This window comes from Suillus plorans (assembly GCF_016647745.1).
Source record: "Suillus plorans strain S12 chromosome Unknown HD556scaffold_56, whole genome shotgun sequence".
Lineage (NCBI taxonomy): Eukaryota > Fungi > Basidiomycota > Agaricomycetes > Boletales > Suillaceae > Suillus > Suillus plorans.
This window is the reverse complement of record NW_024537440.1, coordinates 233,038-249,468: the sequence shown is the minus strand read 5'-3', so window position 1 is coordinate 249,468 and position 16,431 is coordinate 233,038. Positions and strand designations below refer to the sequence as shown.

Here is a 16,431-nt window from a genome sequence, read left to right as displayed (position 1 = left end):
ATTACGATACACTGTCTTCGGAGGCCCTACCCTTGCTTGAGGCCATCGAAAGTGATTCAAGTGATGCTGATCACCAGCTTCTTCATGACTGGCTACTAGCATGTGCAAGTCTTGTGGGTGAAGCAGCTGCAATGCTTGAGGATATCAGCCAAAACACCCATGTGTGAGTGATACTCGTGGTACTCATTTGGATCTTCTGACCTGACAATACTGTCACTTTGGTCTATGTAGGGAAAATGTTGAACAGTCAAACATTATCATCCCACAACTTGTGACCGAGGACCATGGTCATGGACGTCGAGGGCATCCGAGAAAAGATATCAATCTTGAATTTGTCCGTGAGGCCCTATCTAACCAGCGCAACATCACACTCACAGAGCTTGCCCAACTCCTCCGAGTGTCTCGCACGACTTTGTGGAAATTTGTTCGTCAACATGGTCTTCAACAATGCTTCACAACAATTAGTGATGCTGATCTCGATCAACTCGTGAAGGTTTTCAAGGAACGCAAACCAGAATCAGGATTCCGTTACCTTGTTGGCTTCCTTCGGCACCAAGGAGTTCAAGTCCAGCAGCACCGTGTTTGGCAGTCCTTGCGCCGAGTTGATAGATTAGGACAAAGGCTGAGAGAACGACGTGTTACCAGACGACGAAAATACCGAGTTGCTCGACCAAATGCGCTTTGGCATGTAGATGGTCATCACAAGCTCATTCGGTGGTGTTTTGTTGTCCATGGATTTATTGATGGGTATAGGGCTGTTCACCGTACACCGTACGACGGGACTTTACGGGGCCGTAATACGGTCACCGTACCCGTACCGTTGGTTGTTTCAACCTTGAGTTGACGGGACGGGGTACGGGTATAAAGGCCCCGTATTTTGCCGTATTTGTACGGTCGTATACGGCCGTATTACGGTGTAAGTTTCAGACTTATACATGCAGTAGCCGCATGTCTTATTCCGCAACAAGTCAATTCCGGACCTGATCCTCACACTATGGAGATCCTCAAAGTACTGCCAGTGGTATGTTTTCTACTATAATCTCTAATCAACCCCACTCTAACATGTTCTATGTCATGTCCAGATCATATATTCTTTGATTACTTTGCCCCGATCCAGGAGGAACCATGATACCGGTCAAGATATCTCCTGGCGCTGTTCCTTTCCTCCCATTGCTTGCTTTTCCCCCTCCCAGTTCCCGTATTTTTACTCGATGTCATCTGACGCTCCAGACACATGTGCACTCGCCGAGGATCAAGCTTTTCAGGTGGTTCTTGGCCGTGGAAAACGTCCCAAGAATCCTGACCGCATGAACGCCCTAATTCAGGCTGAACGTGAAGGTGATGATCAGCCTCTGCGTCGCCATCGCCGATCTCGTCGTTTACCCAAGAAGAGCGCTGGCATTATCAACAATGACAACTTTTTTCCATCTCTCCCAGTTGACCCTTCAGATGCCGATGACGGTGATTTCACAGGGGATGACTCTGACTCTAGCTCGGAGTCAGAGTCATTAGGCTCTAACAGTGATGTCCAGGAGATAACAAATGTGGAGGTAAGTTATTTCTCGTGTTTCTCTTCACTGGTCTTACTAATTATGTAGCTTGCTGCAATGCTGCCTACGAAAACTGTACCACAACGAGGGGGAAACGACACACGCCAACTCCGACAGAAAACGAAGCGCAAGGCCAACCGACCTTTGCCTGCCACCAGCGACTCCCAGGCATCCAAGCGTGCTTGCGTGGAGGAAGTAGATGACGAGGACAGTGGTAGCTTACAGCCATCGACGAGCTCAGCTCTTCCCCAACTATCGAAGGTGAGTTCTTTCCTGTTGTTTATAGCTATTCTAACTCGGGTCACTCCAAATCATTAGCAGGCCAGCAAGCGCAATCCAATCTATTATTTCTACGAGCTTGTGGAGATGAATTCCGACGGACAAGCAGGCGACGTTGGCGACAAACACTACAAATGCTATTTGGGCAACCGCAAGGTCCTTACCATCACGCGTGCGATGAAAAGCAGTTTGAATGGTATGTTACATTTTGACGGCATGTCTTGTTTCTTACTAGTTTCAGGTTTGATCAGTCATCTGAAGACTCATTTTCCACCAATGTATCGACTATATCTGCTCTTGAAGTCCCGTGGGACCCCACCTACCGACGACGAACTCAGGATCGCACGGGGAGAGAAGGTTCTCGATCCTGCCGCAGCTGTGCAATATCTGGTCCAGCTCGAGCAAGCATCAGTAAACATTGTCGATGCATTCAACAAGCAGGTTACCAAAGCTTTTGGCAACTGGAACCAAGCAAGGTTTGAAGAGCTGCTCACACAGTGGCTTGTGGCGTGTGACCAGCCGTTTGAGGAGGTAGAACGACCAGAGTTCAAAGCACTCCTCGACTACGCACATGGAGGCTCCCCACTTCACATCCCTGGAAGACTTGCCATCAAGCGCCGTGTTATGAAGATGGGAGAAGATACTATTCAAGGTGTTAAGGACATGATTGAGGTAAGTCGAGTCGAGTCGAGTCAAGCCAACAAACAACGACTAATTGTCTATATGACAGAATCTCGAGTCTAAAGTCAGCCTCTCTCTCGACGCATGGACCTCAAGTAATCAATTCGCTTTCCTGGCCATTGTCATGCATTATATCACGAACGACTGGAAACTTGAAGAACTTTTAATCGATTTCCGTGAGATTATTGGGGAGCATAGCGGCGCTAATCTTGCCGAAGCGGTTTGGAATACCTTGGAGCTATATGGACTGAAAAATAGGATCATGGCAGTTGTGTGTGATAACGCCTCAAATAACGACACCCTACTTCAAACACTTGGAGAGAAGTGTGCCGATGAAGGAATTGACTTCTCCGATAAGCACTCGCGCATCCGCTGCTTGCCGCACATTGTCCATTTGGCCGCCATGCAGCTGCTTGAATGTATTGGAGCTATCAATAAACGAGTTGCAATGTCATATCAAGAATCAGTCACAGCACCGCTCGATCGCGAGCATGATGACTATGCAGCTCTTCTTGACGAGGCTGAAGGCGATACTGATAAAAGCGATGACTTCGAGTCGCTACAGCAGGTACTGTCTGCTGTTACAAAGGTATGTCAGACTACGCTATGTGTTACATATTTTACCACTAACATGAAACCAGCTTCGAAAGATTGTCCGTTCTGTCCGTTCAAGCCCACAGCGACGGAAAGCGTGGCTTGCAGAAGTCACGTTGTCCCTTAAGAAGGCTGAGAATGCGACGAGTCAAGTCGCCCTCATGCTTATCTTAGACGTCAAGACTCGTTGGTCGTCCACGCATCAAATGCTACGTCGGGCACTTGATTTTCGTCAAGCTATTGATGACTTCGTTGCGAAGACTCGTGACCTCAGTCCATATGAACTCTCTGATGCCGATTGGGCAGGGATTGAGCTGGTCACGAAATGGTTGAAGGCCTTTCGCTCTGCTACCACACAAATGTCCACGACAAAGCGTCCCATGCTATCTACCGCACACGCAATATTCCGTGGACTCCAGGAGTCGATTCGAGATGACTTGGCAGAACTTCCGGATTCAGCTCCAGTGAAGCTGTGGTCTGCGCTAACAAGTGCTCATCGTAAGCTCAGTGATTATTACTTCAAGATTGACGAGTCGCCTTTCTACGTCTGGGCTTCAAGTATGTTACCTTTCATTGTGAGTTTGTTTGGCTAGCTAATCAACTATTCCATAAGTTCTTGACCCCGCATCTCGTACAATGGGCTCCACAGCGACTGCGGAGATGATATCACCGCACAAATGCATATCGAGACGCAGAAGAGCAATCTGCATGCTCTTTATAAGAAGGAGTATGCTACAAGGGTGGCGCAATCAATCCCTTCGTCATCTCCCACTGAAGCAGGCCCAGAGAACACTGGGCGCCAGTCTCCGACGAAGGTCAACTTCACAGCAAGGTACAAGAAGCGATCGAATGTGACGATAGATGAATTCGAGCACTACTTGAAGCTCCCGCAGGAGGATTTCGATACTTGTGACCCCATTCAGTGGTGGGCAGGTCGTCGTGCACAATTTCCCAACCTTTCTCGTCTCGCGCGTGATGTTCTTGCAATCCCTGGTGAGTGTATAGCCTATCTAAAACATTCATAGTATCTAATTATTGTCTTCGCGCTATTTGCAGGGTCTGCTGTTGCCGTTGAACGTATTTTTTCTGGGGGTCGGGACACAGTCTCTATGCGGCGTGCAAGCCTCAAGCCTGAGACAATCAGGATGCTAATGTTGCTGAAGGCAAAGCTTCGTTTGGCTCATGCTGCAGTCCAAGACCTCGTTTAATGTACCGTATGTACCGTATACTACCGTATACGGCCGTAAAGCACACCGTACCGTACCGTCAGCATATTTTTTTTCATCCGTAATAGACGGTTATGTTTTAGCTTCATATGGCAGCACACCGTATACGGTACGGCCGTACGCCGTATACGGTACGGTGAACAGCCCTAGATGGGTATTGTCGCACTGTGAATCCATTATTAATGATAAGGAAAGCATAATAACTCACTAATATTTCAACAGATAACGGGGCTACGGGCCAGCACAAACAATCGTGCATCGACTGTATTGGAACTGTTCATGCACGCAAGAGATGAATATGGCATGCCATCTCGTGTTCGTGGAGATCGTGGAGGGGAGAACCTTCAGGTCACTACACATTTAGTTGCAACAAATGGCCATAATCGCGGCTCATTTCTATGGGGATCGTAAGGTGTAGCCTCTTGAAACATTCCGCGACTAACAATACCTGATATTAGATCAACACGAAATTCACGCATTGAACGGCTGTGGGTTGAAGTGGGCACACAGTTTGCACGCCGATGGCGTGGATTTTTTACCAGGCTCGAACGACTTCATAAGCTTGACATTGACAAGCCAGGGCACCTCTGGCTGCTTAGTGTGCTCTTCTCAAGTGCACTCGATGACGATTGCCGACAATTTCAACGAGAATGGAATTCCCATCCGATTTGTGGTTCTGAAACCAATAATCGAAGCCCTCAGGTCAGTATTCACTCAGCAAGTACTGGTGCAGTGGTGTAATTGCTATCTGATGACTATGAAGGATATGCGTCTTCTAGGACAGGCATTGTTAGGCATCTACGAAGATGAGTTCGAGGGGATCCATCCTGCAACTCTGCAGCGTTATTATGGTATCGATCGCAGAGAGACAATCCGCCATCTCAATCAGACAGGTGCTGGCCACCCAAACGATGAGTTAGAGAACGAGGAAGATGGTGTTATTGATCGTATCGAGCGCGATCAAGCAAACGATGTCCTACATGATGCCATTGAGGTTCCTGATGGTAATACCCCTTTTCTGAATGAGGAAGATGAAAATGTATTCTTCGGGATACTCGACGAGGTTATTACTGAGGGTATCATACCAGTGGGATATAATTTGCAGGAGGGTGAGGATGACTATGACGAAAACACAACAGAACATCTACGAGTTGGTAGACGGAGGGAGATATATGTTGAAGTATCTTTGGCAGACCCTATCTGGAGGACTCGTTCGATGCTATGGGCTCAGGCAGTTAGCGTGCTAGAGCATTTTGAAGCAGATGTATTTTTCTAATTCAATATATTAATGGATCACGTTCGGAGTACAACTATGGCCAGGAACCCACTGTGTATAAATCCCGCACTTGACCGACCTGTTTTTGATCCGGTTCTCTCTTCCATCCTACTCGCAATGTCAAATCTGGTGTATTGCAAAGGTAATCATCTCGAACCAGAAATGTGCTATTGCGAAGAGTACTCCGCACCCACAAATGTTCCTATTGGCCAAAGAGAGCTTTGCACCGAATGTTTGCACGGGAAGAGCAAACATCCTCGACCTCAACAGCCTGCACCAGTGGCCGAGCCATTGGTGCCTCCTGCACTGCCAGTGAATCCAGGTGGTCCGAAGCCATCCAAACCAGCAGCTGCCACACCAAAGGAACGAGCTGGAGTGACAGCGATATACAAGCAATCACTTGCCCGACGTGCTGGGCAAGGCCCGGAACTCAAATTTGAGGTGTCAACTGACAGTCGGAAGACAGTCGCAGCCACGAGAAGTGAAGTCATGTCAGGATTCCGCCCAACTATAAAGCGGAAAGTCACAGTGAGCAAAATCGCCTAATGTTTGTTACCTCCAGCATACTCAGCTTTCATTTAGGGGGGCAGGGTTGTATCTTCAAGACGGGCCACTGGCAGCAGCTCATTGAAGCAACAACAGGTCCAGATTCAAGTTGGCGCTGTCGCTGTCTTGATCAATTACCTCGATGTACGTTAACCTAAACAAGCCAATGCTACGACTCGGAGCTTACTCAGCGGGTCAAAGGACAAAGGACAATTGATGAGCAGGGTCCCACCTGTGAAGACAGAGGTGTCAAAACTCAAGCGAAGGGGATGTGCTCACTTTGACGAAGACGAGCCTGAGGACAACAAAGTGGATTTCAGCTTTTGCCCGGACTGGACATTTCAAGAAGTCGAAGAATATTTTCGAAGACTTTTTCCAAAAGTCTTTGAGTACCTTGACTCCGTACAGAATGATGATGTGAAGGGGAAGGCTGTCGATAACGGAGCATTGTGGGTGTTGATTTCGAAAGAAAACCGCTGGCTGAGTGTTGCACCTGAGCCACTGCCAAACGGCAAACATCTTGAGCGGTACAGAGGCAGAGATAACGCACCTCTTGCAGCGACTAATATTTTTATTGGTGAGCCTGCCAGTGCCATCAATGGCTCATCACGGATGAGATTTTCTAACCAGTGTGAATGCAACAGCTAACCGGAAGTACATACCTGAGCACATTTGCGCACAATGGGACCCAGACGTGATCATCATTGATACAGATTCCGAGGCAGGAGAAGATCGAGATGATGAGCCTAAGACAGGTTGGTGAAAGTGCTCACGTGCACCATCAGTGACGGTCACTGAATCGTTTTTCACTTCAGCACGTCCAAAACACTCAATCCGGTACACCAAACACGAAGAACCAGCTCGAAAGAAACTGCGTGGAAGTAAGTACTATCTTGTAATTTTGCTACATGAACAAACCGCTAGTGATGTTCCGGCCCGGCTTGGCCCAAAAGCCGCGGCTTTGGCCTGGCTTCAGACGGCTCTGGCCTGCAAAAAATCCAAGCCGGGCCAAAGCCGCAAATGACAGCTGGCTTTGGCCCGGCTCTGGCCTGAGCCGCGGCTCGAGTAGGGAATTTGCGATTCTGACAAAGTGAGCATGAGCAGGTCGTTGTGAAACCAGGATTCAACCACATGACTCACCTGCAGATAAATCGCGGCAGTCGAGAGCGGCGGTGGAATTTCGGCGGTTTCTTCGTGACATGCGTTACCCGAAGAGATTGACGGAGGTGGAGGGAGATGCATGAGTAGAAAGGGAACACTGGATCCAAGTGCACGGGTGAGGGTTGCGGTGGTGAATTTTGACTCTAAAGGAGGAGCGCTACTGTACCGAGTTCAGACATGCATATGTTAGATTCGATACGCCTTCCATCTTGCGAACGTAGTTTGGAGGCCAAATCACGCACACACCTTGCAGGGACCATGTTCTTTCTCCAAAACCAAGACCATTTTCGGAGAGCTGTGTCCTCCAGTAGCTCGGGCTTGCAGGACGGGGGACGCGCTTGTAAGGATTAAAGTTAGCAGGGACATTCCGAGCCCACCTCATGCCGGTTGCCCAGTAAACACCGGGACCTGCACCATTCATGTTGGAGGTAGGTTTATACTGCCAAAAGCCAGCTTTCCAATGTGGGTGAGTGTTGGCGCCAGGCGGCATGGATGGTGGACCAGGAAAGTTTGGAGGAAGAGCAACACCAGCTGGTGGGGGCCAGGTGCCTTGCCAACCCTGTGGCATAGAATGTTGCTGCATGAGTTGTGGATTGGGGTGCCAGTGTCTTCCTGATTGAGCCATGATGGGCCTTTAATAGATATGATAGTAAGTTCAGATTTTAGTTACAAGGACGAATGAGCGTACTAGATCTATACACACACTCATGACGGACACTTGAATCAGAAAGCCAGAAGGGTATTGCAAAGAGGGAGTGATCTTGGCTGGTTTCTACAGCTTGATGTCGATAGTTGGTATAGTTAAGAGACGTGAAGCACGATGGAAGTGATTAAAAAGCTAAAACAAGACGAGATAGAAACCAGATTCTCAGTTGAGCTTGGGCGCCGCAAGGCTCAGGCACAGTTTCAAAAGCCGCGGCCCGAGCCGGCGGCTTCGGCTTTTCATAATGTCAAGCCAGGCCAAAGCCGTCACCAGGCCGTGAGTTTGGCCCGGCTTGGCTTGGCCTATTCAGGCCCGGCTTGGCCTGGCCCACGGCCTGAAGCCGGGCCGTGCACATCACTACAAACCGCTTACATTGTATTAAAAAAATAAACCAGCTCGCGGTCAGCCCATTGCATCAACATCTCGAATGAATTCAGAGAACAAGGAAAACTCAGGCTCTTCAAGTCACGTTAAACGCAAGTTCGAGTTCTTTTTTCTATCTGCTCAGTGGACGTCTAACACTTAAGATTTTACAGTTTTCGCTTCCGATTCCGATTCAGATAACGGTCTTGACACGCTGCCCAGTAGTCTGAAGGGAATGTCACTCTCACCGCAGACTCAGAGACGCGCTCTGCGCTCTCTGACTGTGATGCCTTCAATTAAAGATGAAGAACAGAAAGTTGACTTACAAGAAGTCTTCACAGGCCTGCAGACTCGGAATCATTCATCTGCGACGTCCATAGCTTTTCGACCACTTTTCCGCCCTCTCGTTTCAGTCGAACCAACGAGGAATGATATCTTGCGTGGTCACCCGGATATTAATGATCCGTTGTCACGCCCATTCCACAACCCTTGGACAACTGACTATTTCATTGGTTCCATTAAACTTTGGCTTTAATTTTGTCCCATAGAATTTGAAGCTTCCTCTGACATATATTTCATCATAGTCACTTCGCACTGGCCACAACTCGGACACTACTATGCTTGACTACAATGCCCTACTACTACGGTTCCGAAAATTTCTCCGGTCCCTTCACTTAGCTCTAATCCACAGTTTAATCTCCCCATTCCTCCATCTAATCCTCCTTCATATTACTCACCTAAAAAATTCGCTAAGCAAATAAAACAAACCTCTGACATTGCTTATCCTGCTGGTACCACTTCCTGCAAACACGGTTCAAGTGGATGTTGTAGTGTAAGACGCGCAAATGAATTTAAGTGTGATCAGAGAACATTTTTACATTGTCATGTAAGGTAACTAGTAATACATGAAGTTGCGCATATTAGGCCTTCGAACGGCTTCAAAATCACACAGTTTTTGGATCGAAGCTGGACGGGGGATGTAGGATGGCGGCGGAGGCAGGAGGGTGGTAGGAGAAGACGAAAGGCCTTCGAAGTTCGAACGGCTTCAAAATCACACAAGTTTCTGGATCGAAGCTGGACGGGGGATGCAGGATGGCGGTGGAGGCAGGAGGGTGGTAGGAGAAGACGACAGGCCTTCGAACGGCTTCAAAATCACACTGGGTTCTGGATTGAAGCTGGACGGGGGACGTAGGATGGAGGCGGAGGCAGGAGGGTTGTAGGAGATGACGACAAGGCCTTCGAACGTTCGAACGGCTTCAAAATCACATAGGTTTCTGGATCGAAGCTGTAGAATGGCATTAGAGGCAGGAGGGTAGTAGGAGAAGACGAAAGCCTTGCCTTCGAACGGCTTCAAAACCACACAGTGGGTTCTGAAGTTCAAAATTGACTTGTTAAAAATTAGCATTAATTTGGGTCTAGGCTACGTACTGGGGACTTCGACGAATATGTATGCAAATGTGTTGCATGCGTGTTGTCTTCAAATGTTGTGTGCATGTGAATGCGTGGCTGTGTTTATGTGTCGTGTGTCTGTATGTGTATTTTATGTGTGGGGAATAGTTGAACGAATCCAGCGCCATAGACTTCTGCTTCGTCGTTGGTCTTCAAAACAGAAGCAGGTATCAAATAGATAAGAAGAACTTTTGGCGATACGACGGATTTATTGCCACTCCAGAAATGTGGATATTCGTGTCAATGAGAATTAATTTCGGAGCATGGGTGACCACACTTTCTTAGCACGGACCGTCCACATTGACCGGTCTGACCTGTGAAAGGATCAGTTTGCTGACGGTCAATTGTATATGGCTTTGTCAAGGGTCAGATCTTCAGAACGCGAAGAGACACGCTGTGTCTATTTGCGGAGACGAACGGAGGACAAGATTGTGCAAACATTGTATTCAGTGACTTGCCACTGTAGACACTGTTGAACAGAAAACAGACGACCGAAGGCGTGTCTTTGTGAAATATTAATACTGTACTCACTTGCTTCCGCACAATATTAACTGAGCTTACGCTCTTGCAATTTTAGGATGACACCTCTCGTGAAAGAGCATACATCGTGGAGGTGTGCGAGAGGGTTGCAAACCTTTTAGAGAATTTGGTGAGGCGAGTCTTCGTATTTACTCCTCTGCACATTATAGTATACTTGGTCATCCGTGGACGACTTGGACCCGTACCACCTGCGGATTCAACCACGAATCCACCCGCTCCCCCCACCCCAATGCTCTGACCTGGCGGATGCGGGTAGCCCCCTGGTACCTCGGGTTGGGTGGTCAACCCGTGTCATACTCGCACGACCACGCAAGATTTTCAAGGGACCCTCGAAAGGCTAGCCAGGGCATTCCGATAGATCAACGAGGGATACTATAGGTTGACTCTGATTGGTTGAACATATCCCATACTGACGTCTTCGTATTTCTTTTCACACATCATACACTTGGTCACTGCGGATTCAACACGGTCCACCCACACCCGCGATGCTCTGACCCGGCGGGTGGATGCGGGTAGCATGATACGTCGGGTCAACCTTATGTCTACAGCTGTCGCGGTAATCAATCATATGATGAGGATTTGCAACTCACGGCGACGACAGCCAATGTTCAGCAGCTCTACACCCAATTCACAATAGACCTTGGCTGGCAATGACGATAGACTCCGAGATGTTGAGCGCTTTTGGTACCAAGTCGTCGACAGCTGGTTGTAAATGCGAATATCCAATAATTTTATGCCCAGACTTTAGCTGGCAAGATCTGCTAGTATTATTTTTCTCCATTTAGAGGTAGACCACGTACGCAAGAGCAACATTCAGCACATAAAAGCTAGCCGTTTCCTTGTTATTTATCCCATCCCATATCACACAAGTCACTTCAAAAAATGCGTTTCTCCTCTGCAACTGTCCTCGCTGTTGCCGCTGCTTTAGCATCAACAATCTCTGCCCTGCCCGCCGATACGACTGGGGCCGATGTCAATTGTCCCAAGTCGTGCTTTTTTGACAGTCAATGTGCCAAGTCTAATTGCACTGACGGGCTCTGCGTGAGTATCAGTAGTTTTCCTGGATTTGATACATGACTTACCTAAATGGCAGGACTTTTTTTTCTGCCACTGAGGGCAGTAGAGATCATGAATATCGAGTAGAATTGGGCGTTACAACTACAGCAGCCAGCGTACAGCTTCACAACTTGTAATCGCGTGGGCAACACGTGCAGGAGGAACATATATCGATGAAACAGTGGCCATGACGGGGACCAGATGCAAAAATCCAGCCATTAGCTGAGAGCTGCAAACAAGGGCGTCCACACTTTTGTGATGAGGGTCCAGGGAGGAGATTCAATACTCAATTCCCGCTATAACAGTTGACTCCTTTGCTGCCCTAAACACAGCTGTTCTTGGTGTTTTGTTCGCACGGCCCTTAGTCTCCGTATATCGTAAATTGATCTTAGTCGTGCTATATAGGCTATAGCTATAGCTATGGGAGGGCTGGGTCTATTCTTATGTGGTGTCATGCATCCATGCCTTGAGCAAATCATATAGAGACAAATTAAGCCAATCTGCCTTGGCAGGAAGAAGACACCCAACATGTCTACTAGTAAATACTAATACTGTACTTGCTTGCTTACGCCAAATATTACTAACTGAAAGTACTTGCACTCTTGCAGTTTTAGGATGACACCTCTCGTGAAAGAGCATGCCTACCACTTGCGGGTTCAACCATGGGTCCACCCGCTTCCCCTCAATGGTCTGACCTAGAAGCCCTCTGAAAATTCTGGTACCTCGGGCAGTGGGTAGCACCACCCTGATGAACCCTCTTGTTTGAGGGCACGACCACACAGGGGACCCTCGAAAGGCTAGCCAGGGCATTCCGATGGATCAATGGGGGATACCGTTATACTATGTTTACTCTGATTGATTGGTTAAACATATTCCATACTGACGTCCTCGTATTTCTTTTCTGTCCACCTGGTCACTGCTTCAACCACGAGTCCACCCGCACCCGCGATGTTCTGACCCGGCGGGTGGATGCGGGTAGCCCCATGATGATACGCCAGGTCAACCCATGTCATACCCGGCACGACCACGCAAAAAGAATTTCAGAGGACCTTTGAAAGGCTAGCCGTATTCCGGTGGATCAGCGGTGCACGCTTCCTGCAACTTACATCCATTACTGTAAGGAACCATACTCAGCATATAAAAGCAAGCTGTCTCCGTACTATCTCCTTCAGGTTCTGATCCCACATCACGTCCTTACTCACAATGCGTTTCTCCTTGGCAATGCACCTTGCCCTTGTTGTTGCTTTGACATCAGCAATCTCAGCCAAGGCCATTGACGCTGACACTGATAAATGTGACTGGTTTTGCCACCACAGTTCACAATGTAACACCTGCAGTCGTGGGGTTTGCGTGAGCTTCTTTATATCCTGTATTTGATTACATGACTCACTGGAACGGCAGTTCTGGTACATGTGCTTTGTGGGTCGTGTTTCTTCTTTCACATTGGTGCAGTATAATTCGTGACACTGACGCGCGAGTTGCTAGTAATTCGTGGAATCAATGAAGATGCATGGAGAAAACATGGGTCTACTTACAGCCATTTGTATATCGGAGCCGATGTGGAATTTCGTTCGCTTTAAAATGCTAGATAAGACGTGTGAGGATACAAAAAAATACTACCGAGGAGCGTGCACTGTCAGCGATTGTTGCTCCTGTAGAATCTCTGTGGATGGGCCTGTAGATTGTACAATTACCAGTGTTTCTTCCAGTCCTACGAAGTATACGACATATTCTTGCTCAGTACACCAAAAGTTAATGTACAGCGGAACTCACGGCGATGATCAGTAGTTCTATACCCAATTCCCAATAGACCTTGGCTGGCAATCACGACAACTCCGGATGTTGAGCGCTTCTGATACCAAGTCGACAGCTGGTCGGAAATGCGGATGTCCAGTAGTTCCACGCCCAGACCTTAACTGGCAAGATCTGCTGGCATTGCAGTATCATTTACATCCATTTGGTAGACCACGTACGCAAGAGGAACATCCAGCACATAAAGGCCAACCGTTTTCCTACTATATCATCCGATCCTATATCACACGAGTCACTTGCAAACAACACGTTTATCCTCTGCAACTGTCCTTGCCGTCTCCGCTGCTTTAGCATCAACAATCTCTGCCATGCCCACCGACGCGACTGGGGCCGATGTCAATTGTCCCAAGTTGTGCGTTTATGACTATCAATGCGCCAGGTCTGACTGCTCTCTTGGGTTTTGCATGAGTATCAGTAGTCTTCCTAGATTTGATACATGACTTACCTACGTGGCAGGACTTTCTGCCCATCTGGTCTCCATAATGGCTATAGTCACGCACTGTTTCATCGACATATGTTCCCCTCGTACACGTCTTTCCTATCCGATACAAGGTGTGAAGCTGTATTTGTAACACCCGATATCCATCGTCTCCCCGGTCCTCAACGCCTCACGTGACGGACTCGGAATCATGTGTGGAGGATCAGCAGCGAGTGAGGACATCACGGAACAGCACCATTGACTACGTACAGAATTTCCGGGCAGCACAGTATCAAGGTCCGATTGTTCACGAGGGAAAACAACATGATTGATCCGGTAGACGCAGAGCCATCACAAAAGTCGGAACACCGTCCAAGCCATTTTACCCGAACTAACAATCCTGTTCTCGAGGAGAGAAGTCAGTACACCCATGTACTCTGAATTGTCTCAATGCCGCAATGAATAATCCCTCGAGTAGATGCAATACTGCATATTCCTTTCGCTCGCAGGCAACGTGTCCATGTCGCTGATTTTAATCTCTCATAGCCAGAAGACAAGTCATTCCTTTCTATGAAGTACCAATTTAGCTTTCATCTTGCTCAAAAAAATGAACGTGCCTCACACGTCACTTTGCCCAGAGGTCATCACGCACAAAATCAAGATTTGTCCCGGGGTATTAAATTAACGTGTCAAGAAATGACTTACATAGGTACTACATACGTTATTTAACGCCAGTAAAGCTATCAACATGGCTTGACGCCCCAGCCCAAAAGGGCAAATGTGACGGGCAAACCTTCAGCAGCCAAGATTGCCATTCCAGCATAGACCACTACCTTGGTCAACACTGAAGAAGGATAGGAATTGGTCTCAGACTTCGACATCTATCAAAGAGACAGACGATACACTCACCGTCAGCATCGTAGTGCTTGACTTCCTTGCGTTGATATGACCCGTTGCTGTTCTCGAGCTCGGATCCGCTGTAATTTTCTCCATTGGCTGACGGTGAATCGTTATTCGACTTTGCACCTCTTCGCTTGACCTCACTTGTTCTTCCTAACGCAGACCTCTCTCTGATTGCGCTGACCTCTAGGACGCCAGGAAGGTCGATGAAACTCGGAATCGGGCGCAAACTGCTTTCAACTGGCATGTGTTGGTAATCTGTCGCAGGGGTGTAGAAACGTCGGTGTGGCAGGTCGAAGGAGGATGCAAGAAGGCGGAAAAGAGGAGGAAGAACAAGGTGCAGGAGCGATTTGGCCAAAATTCGCCATACAAAAATTACAAGGATGCCTGTAGAGACATGTGAGCAAGAATGAAAACATGGAAAAGTAACAGAGACGGACCGATAGTGACTTTGGCACAAGCTAGAGTCCACCACGAAACTGTATCCTCCAAAGTCCACGCGGCCCCTTGAGGTCCGGGCATCACGGAACTCAAGAAGCGCTCGTCCACGCCAGAGTACACGCTGTGCCACCGGGATAGTGCAATGCCAAGGAGGACAGAGACAAACGCGATGGCATCCTCGAAGCAAGGACAGTCATCGACAGGATGTGGGTGATAATGTACAAGAAGTAGACAGATGGGAATCATCGTCAGCGGAACTGAAAAGAAATAAGTAGGAATACCAGCAAGGATGGAAGATATCACCTATCCAGTGAGCAGTTGCCAACCAATTCCCAAACGCCTCTTTCATAATCACATAGCCCCCCCAGATTATCACTCCAAGAAGGACACCAACCGCACAGTCGATGAAGGAATGCATGCCTGTGTATAAACGGCCGAAGACTACGGTCACGGCATATATCACGAGGATGACACATGACGTATAGTAGATCGATGATGAGATTGCGGCTGATTGAATATAGGCGCGTCTAACATAGCCAAATATAAAAAGTGCCATGGAAACGCTATTCGTAGAATGCGTTGAGGGAAACCCGTATTCGAGGTGGTGCGTCCCAATCGCTGGGATAAGGCAGTTGACAAACTTCGCAATGAGGGAATCTTGTTCACTTACTCAGTCGCGTTACAGGAGGGACTAATGGACGAGGTGAACAAATAAGGTCCTTCAAAAACGAAGCAACGTAGACTCCGGAAGCCAAAACAATGACTAGGCTGTTTGCGATTTGAGTTGCAATAATTGGCGGACAAGTGGATCGTACCCTCGTCCGAGCTCCTCATAGCCAAAGAAAAATGTCAAGGGTAGGCCAATCATGAAGAAAGTATGGGTGCCAAGAGTTGAACTATAGAGGAAATACAAGTCCAACCACGGGTGTCGTATGCATTCCTACAGAAAGTTATGAGATAAATGGATATGTTGAAATATAAACAACACGAGCCTGCATCCGGGCCAATATTTGACTTTCTCGTTTCACCGAACTGAGAATTCGGGCTCGTATAGTTGCTCTCCACCATGGAAGTTCGGTTTCGTATACATCCTCAACATGCTGTGTATCGGTGCGTCCTAGCTGCGAGTGTTCTAGTTTGTCATGATGAATGGTGAGAATAGGTATCTTATTGTGCGTGTGTTCGTCGTGAAAGGTGACAGAGGATAGCGCGTGCGTGTTGGACGCCTGAGTCGACATCATGGACCAGTACTTCGAATGACTATCGTGCAAGCGGGTTGAAAGTGGAGCAACCGCAAAGGCTAATAACCTTCTCGTGAGAACATTACTTTACCTTCTAAATCGGGTCATAATTTCGACTTCTTGCAGCTTCGTCATCAAGGTTTTGTTTGCAAGAATCTACAAAAAAACCCTGTGGGAATTATTATGTCAGCTTTG

At 47.9% G+C, this 16,431-nt stretch overlaps 7 protein-coding genes across 7 annotated transcripts; 5 read left to right on the top strand and 2 right to left on the bottom strand.

Moving 5' to 3' along the window:
- Positions 1-379: 379 nt before the first annotated feature.
- Positions 380-844, top strand: HD556DRAFT_1243428 (uncharacterized protein; the record flags this gene model as incomplete). Its single annotated transcript, XM_041298372.1, has 1 exon — positions 380-844. A coding segment is annotated over one exon (465 nt), but the record flags the coding sequence as incomplete, so codon positions are not given.
- Positions 845-1,439: 595 nt separating this feature from the next.
- HD556DRAFT_1213885 (uncharacterized protein) lies at positions 1,440-2,024 on the top strand (the record flags this gene model as incomplete). Its single annotated transcript, XM_041296631.1, has 3 exons — positions 1,440-1,550; positions 1,599-1,825; positions 1,877-2,024. Coding segments are annotated over 3 exons (486 nt in total), but the record flags the coding sequence as incomplete, so codon positions are not given.
- A 1,286-nt stretch (positions 2,025-3,310) lies between these two features.
- HD556DRAFT_1243357 (uncharacterized protein) lies at positions 3,311-3,697 on the top strand (the record flags this gene model as incomplete). Its single annotated transcript, XM_041298365.1, has 1 exon — positions 3,311-3,697. One exon carries the CDS (start codon positions 3,311-3,313, stop codon positions 3,695-3,697), a length of 387 nt encoding a protein of 128 aa, XP_041156798.1.
- Positions 3,698-4,633: 936 nt separating this feature from the next.
- On the top strand, positions 4,634-5,606 carry HD556DRAFT_1243401 (uncharacterized protein; the record flags this gene model as incomplete). Its single annotated transcript, XM_041298370.1, has 3 exons — positions 4,634-4,737; positions 4,789-5,032; positions 5,094-5,606. The coding sequence occupies 3 exons, from the start codon at positions 4,634-4,636 to the stop codon at positions 5,604-5,606; spliced, it is 861 nt and encodes a 286-aa protein (XP_041156797.1).
- A 162-nt stretch (positions 5,607-5,768) lies between these two features.
- HD556DRAFT_1492587 (uncharacterized protein) lies at positions 5,769-7,494 on the top strand (the record flags this gene model as incomplete). The annotated part of the gene is made up of 6 exons (XM_041308823.1): positions 5,769-6,134; positions 6,189-6,296; positions 6,354-6,729; positions 6,797-6,907; positions 6,968-7,033; positions 7,077-7,494. 6 exons carry the CDS (start codon positions 5,769-5,771, stop codon positions 7,244-7,246), a joined length of 1,197 nt encoding a protein of 398 aa, XP_041156796.1. The 3' UTR covers positions 7,247-7,494.
- Positions 7,223-7,896, bottom strand: HD556DRAFT_1492577 (uncharacterized protein; the record flags this gene model as incomplete). The annotated part of the gene is made up of 1 exon (XM_041308822.1): positions 7,223-7,896. The coding sequence occupies one exon, from the start codon at positions 7,894-7,896 to the stop codon at positions 7,471-7,473; it is 426 nt and encodes a 141-aa protein (XP_041156795.1). The 3' UTR covers positions 7,223-7,470.
- A 6,499-nt stretch (positions 7,897-14,395) lies between these two features.
- Positions 14,396-16,329, bottom strand: HD556DRAFT_765262 (PAP2 superfamily-domain-containing protein). The gene is made up of 6 exons (XM_041311558.1): positions 15,988-16,329; positions 15,811-15,935; positions 15,666-15,763; positions 15,299-15,613; positions 14,995-15,252; positions 14,396-14,941 (listed from the first exon to the last, which is right to left on the bottom strand). The coding sequence occupies exons 1-6, from the start codon at positions 16,234-16,236 to the stop codon at positions 14,493-14,495; spliced, it is 1,494 nt and encodes a 497-aa protein (XP_041156794.1). The 5' UTR covers positions 16,237-16,329; the 3' UTR covers positions 14,396-14,492.
- Between the last annotated feature and the right edge of the window lie 102 nt (positions 16,330-16,431).

Coding starts and splice junctions, on each gene's coding strand:
- HD556DRAFT_765262 (XM_041311558.1), bottom strand. CDS start 16,236: ATGATGTCGACTCAGGCGTCCAACACGCACGCGCTATCCTCTGTCACC. Junction 15,936..15,987: donor AAATATTGGCCCGGATGCAG/GCTCGTGTTGTT, acceptor AACTTTCTGTAG/GAATGCATACGACACCCGTG. Junction 14,942..14,994: donor TTGTGCCAAAGTCACTATCG/GTCCGTCTCTGT, acceptor ATGTCTCTACAG/GCATCCTTGTAATTTTTGTA.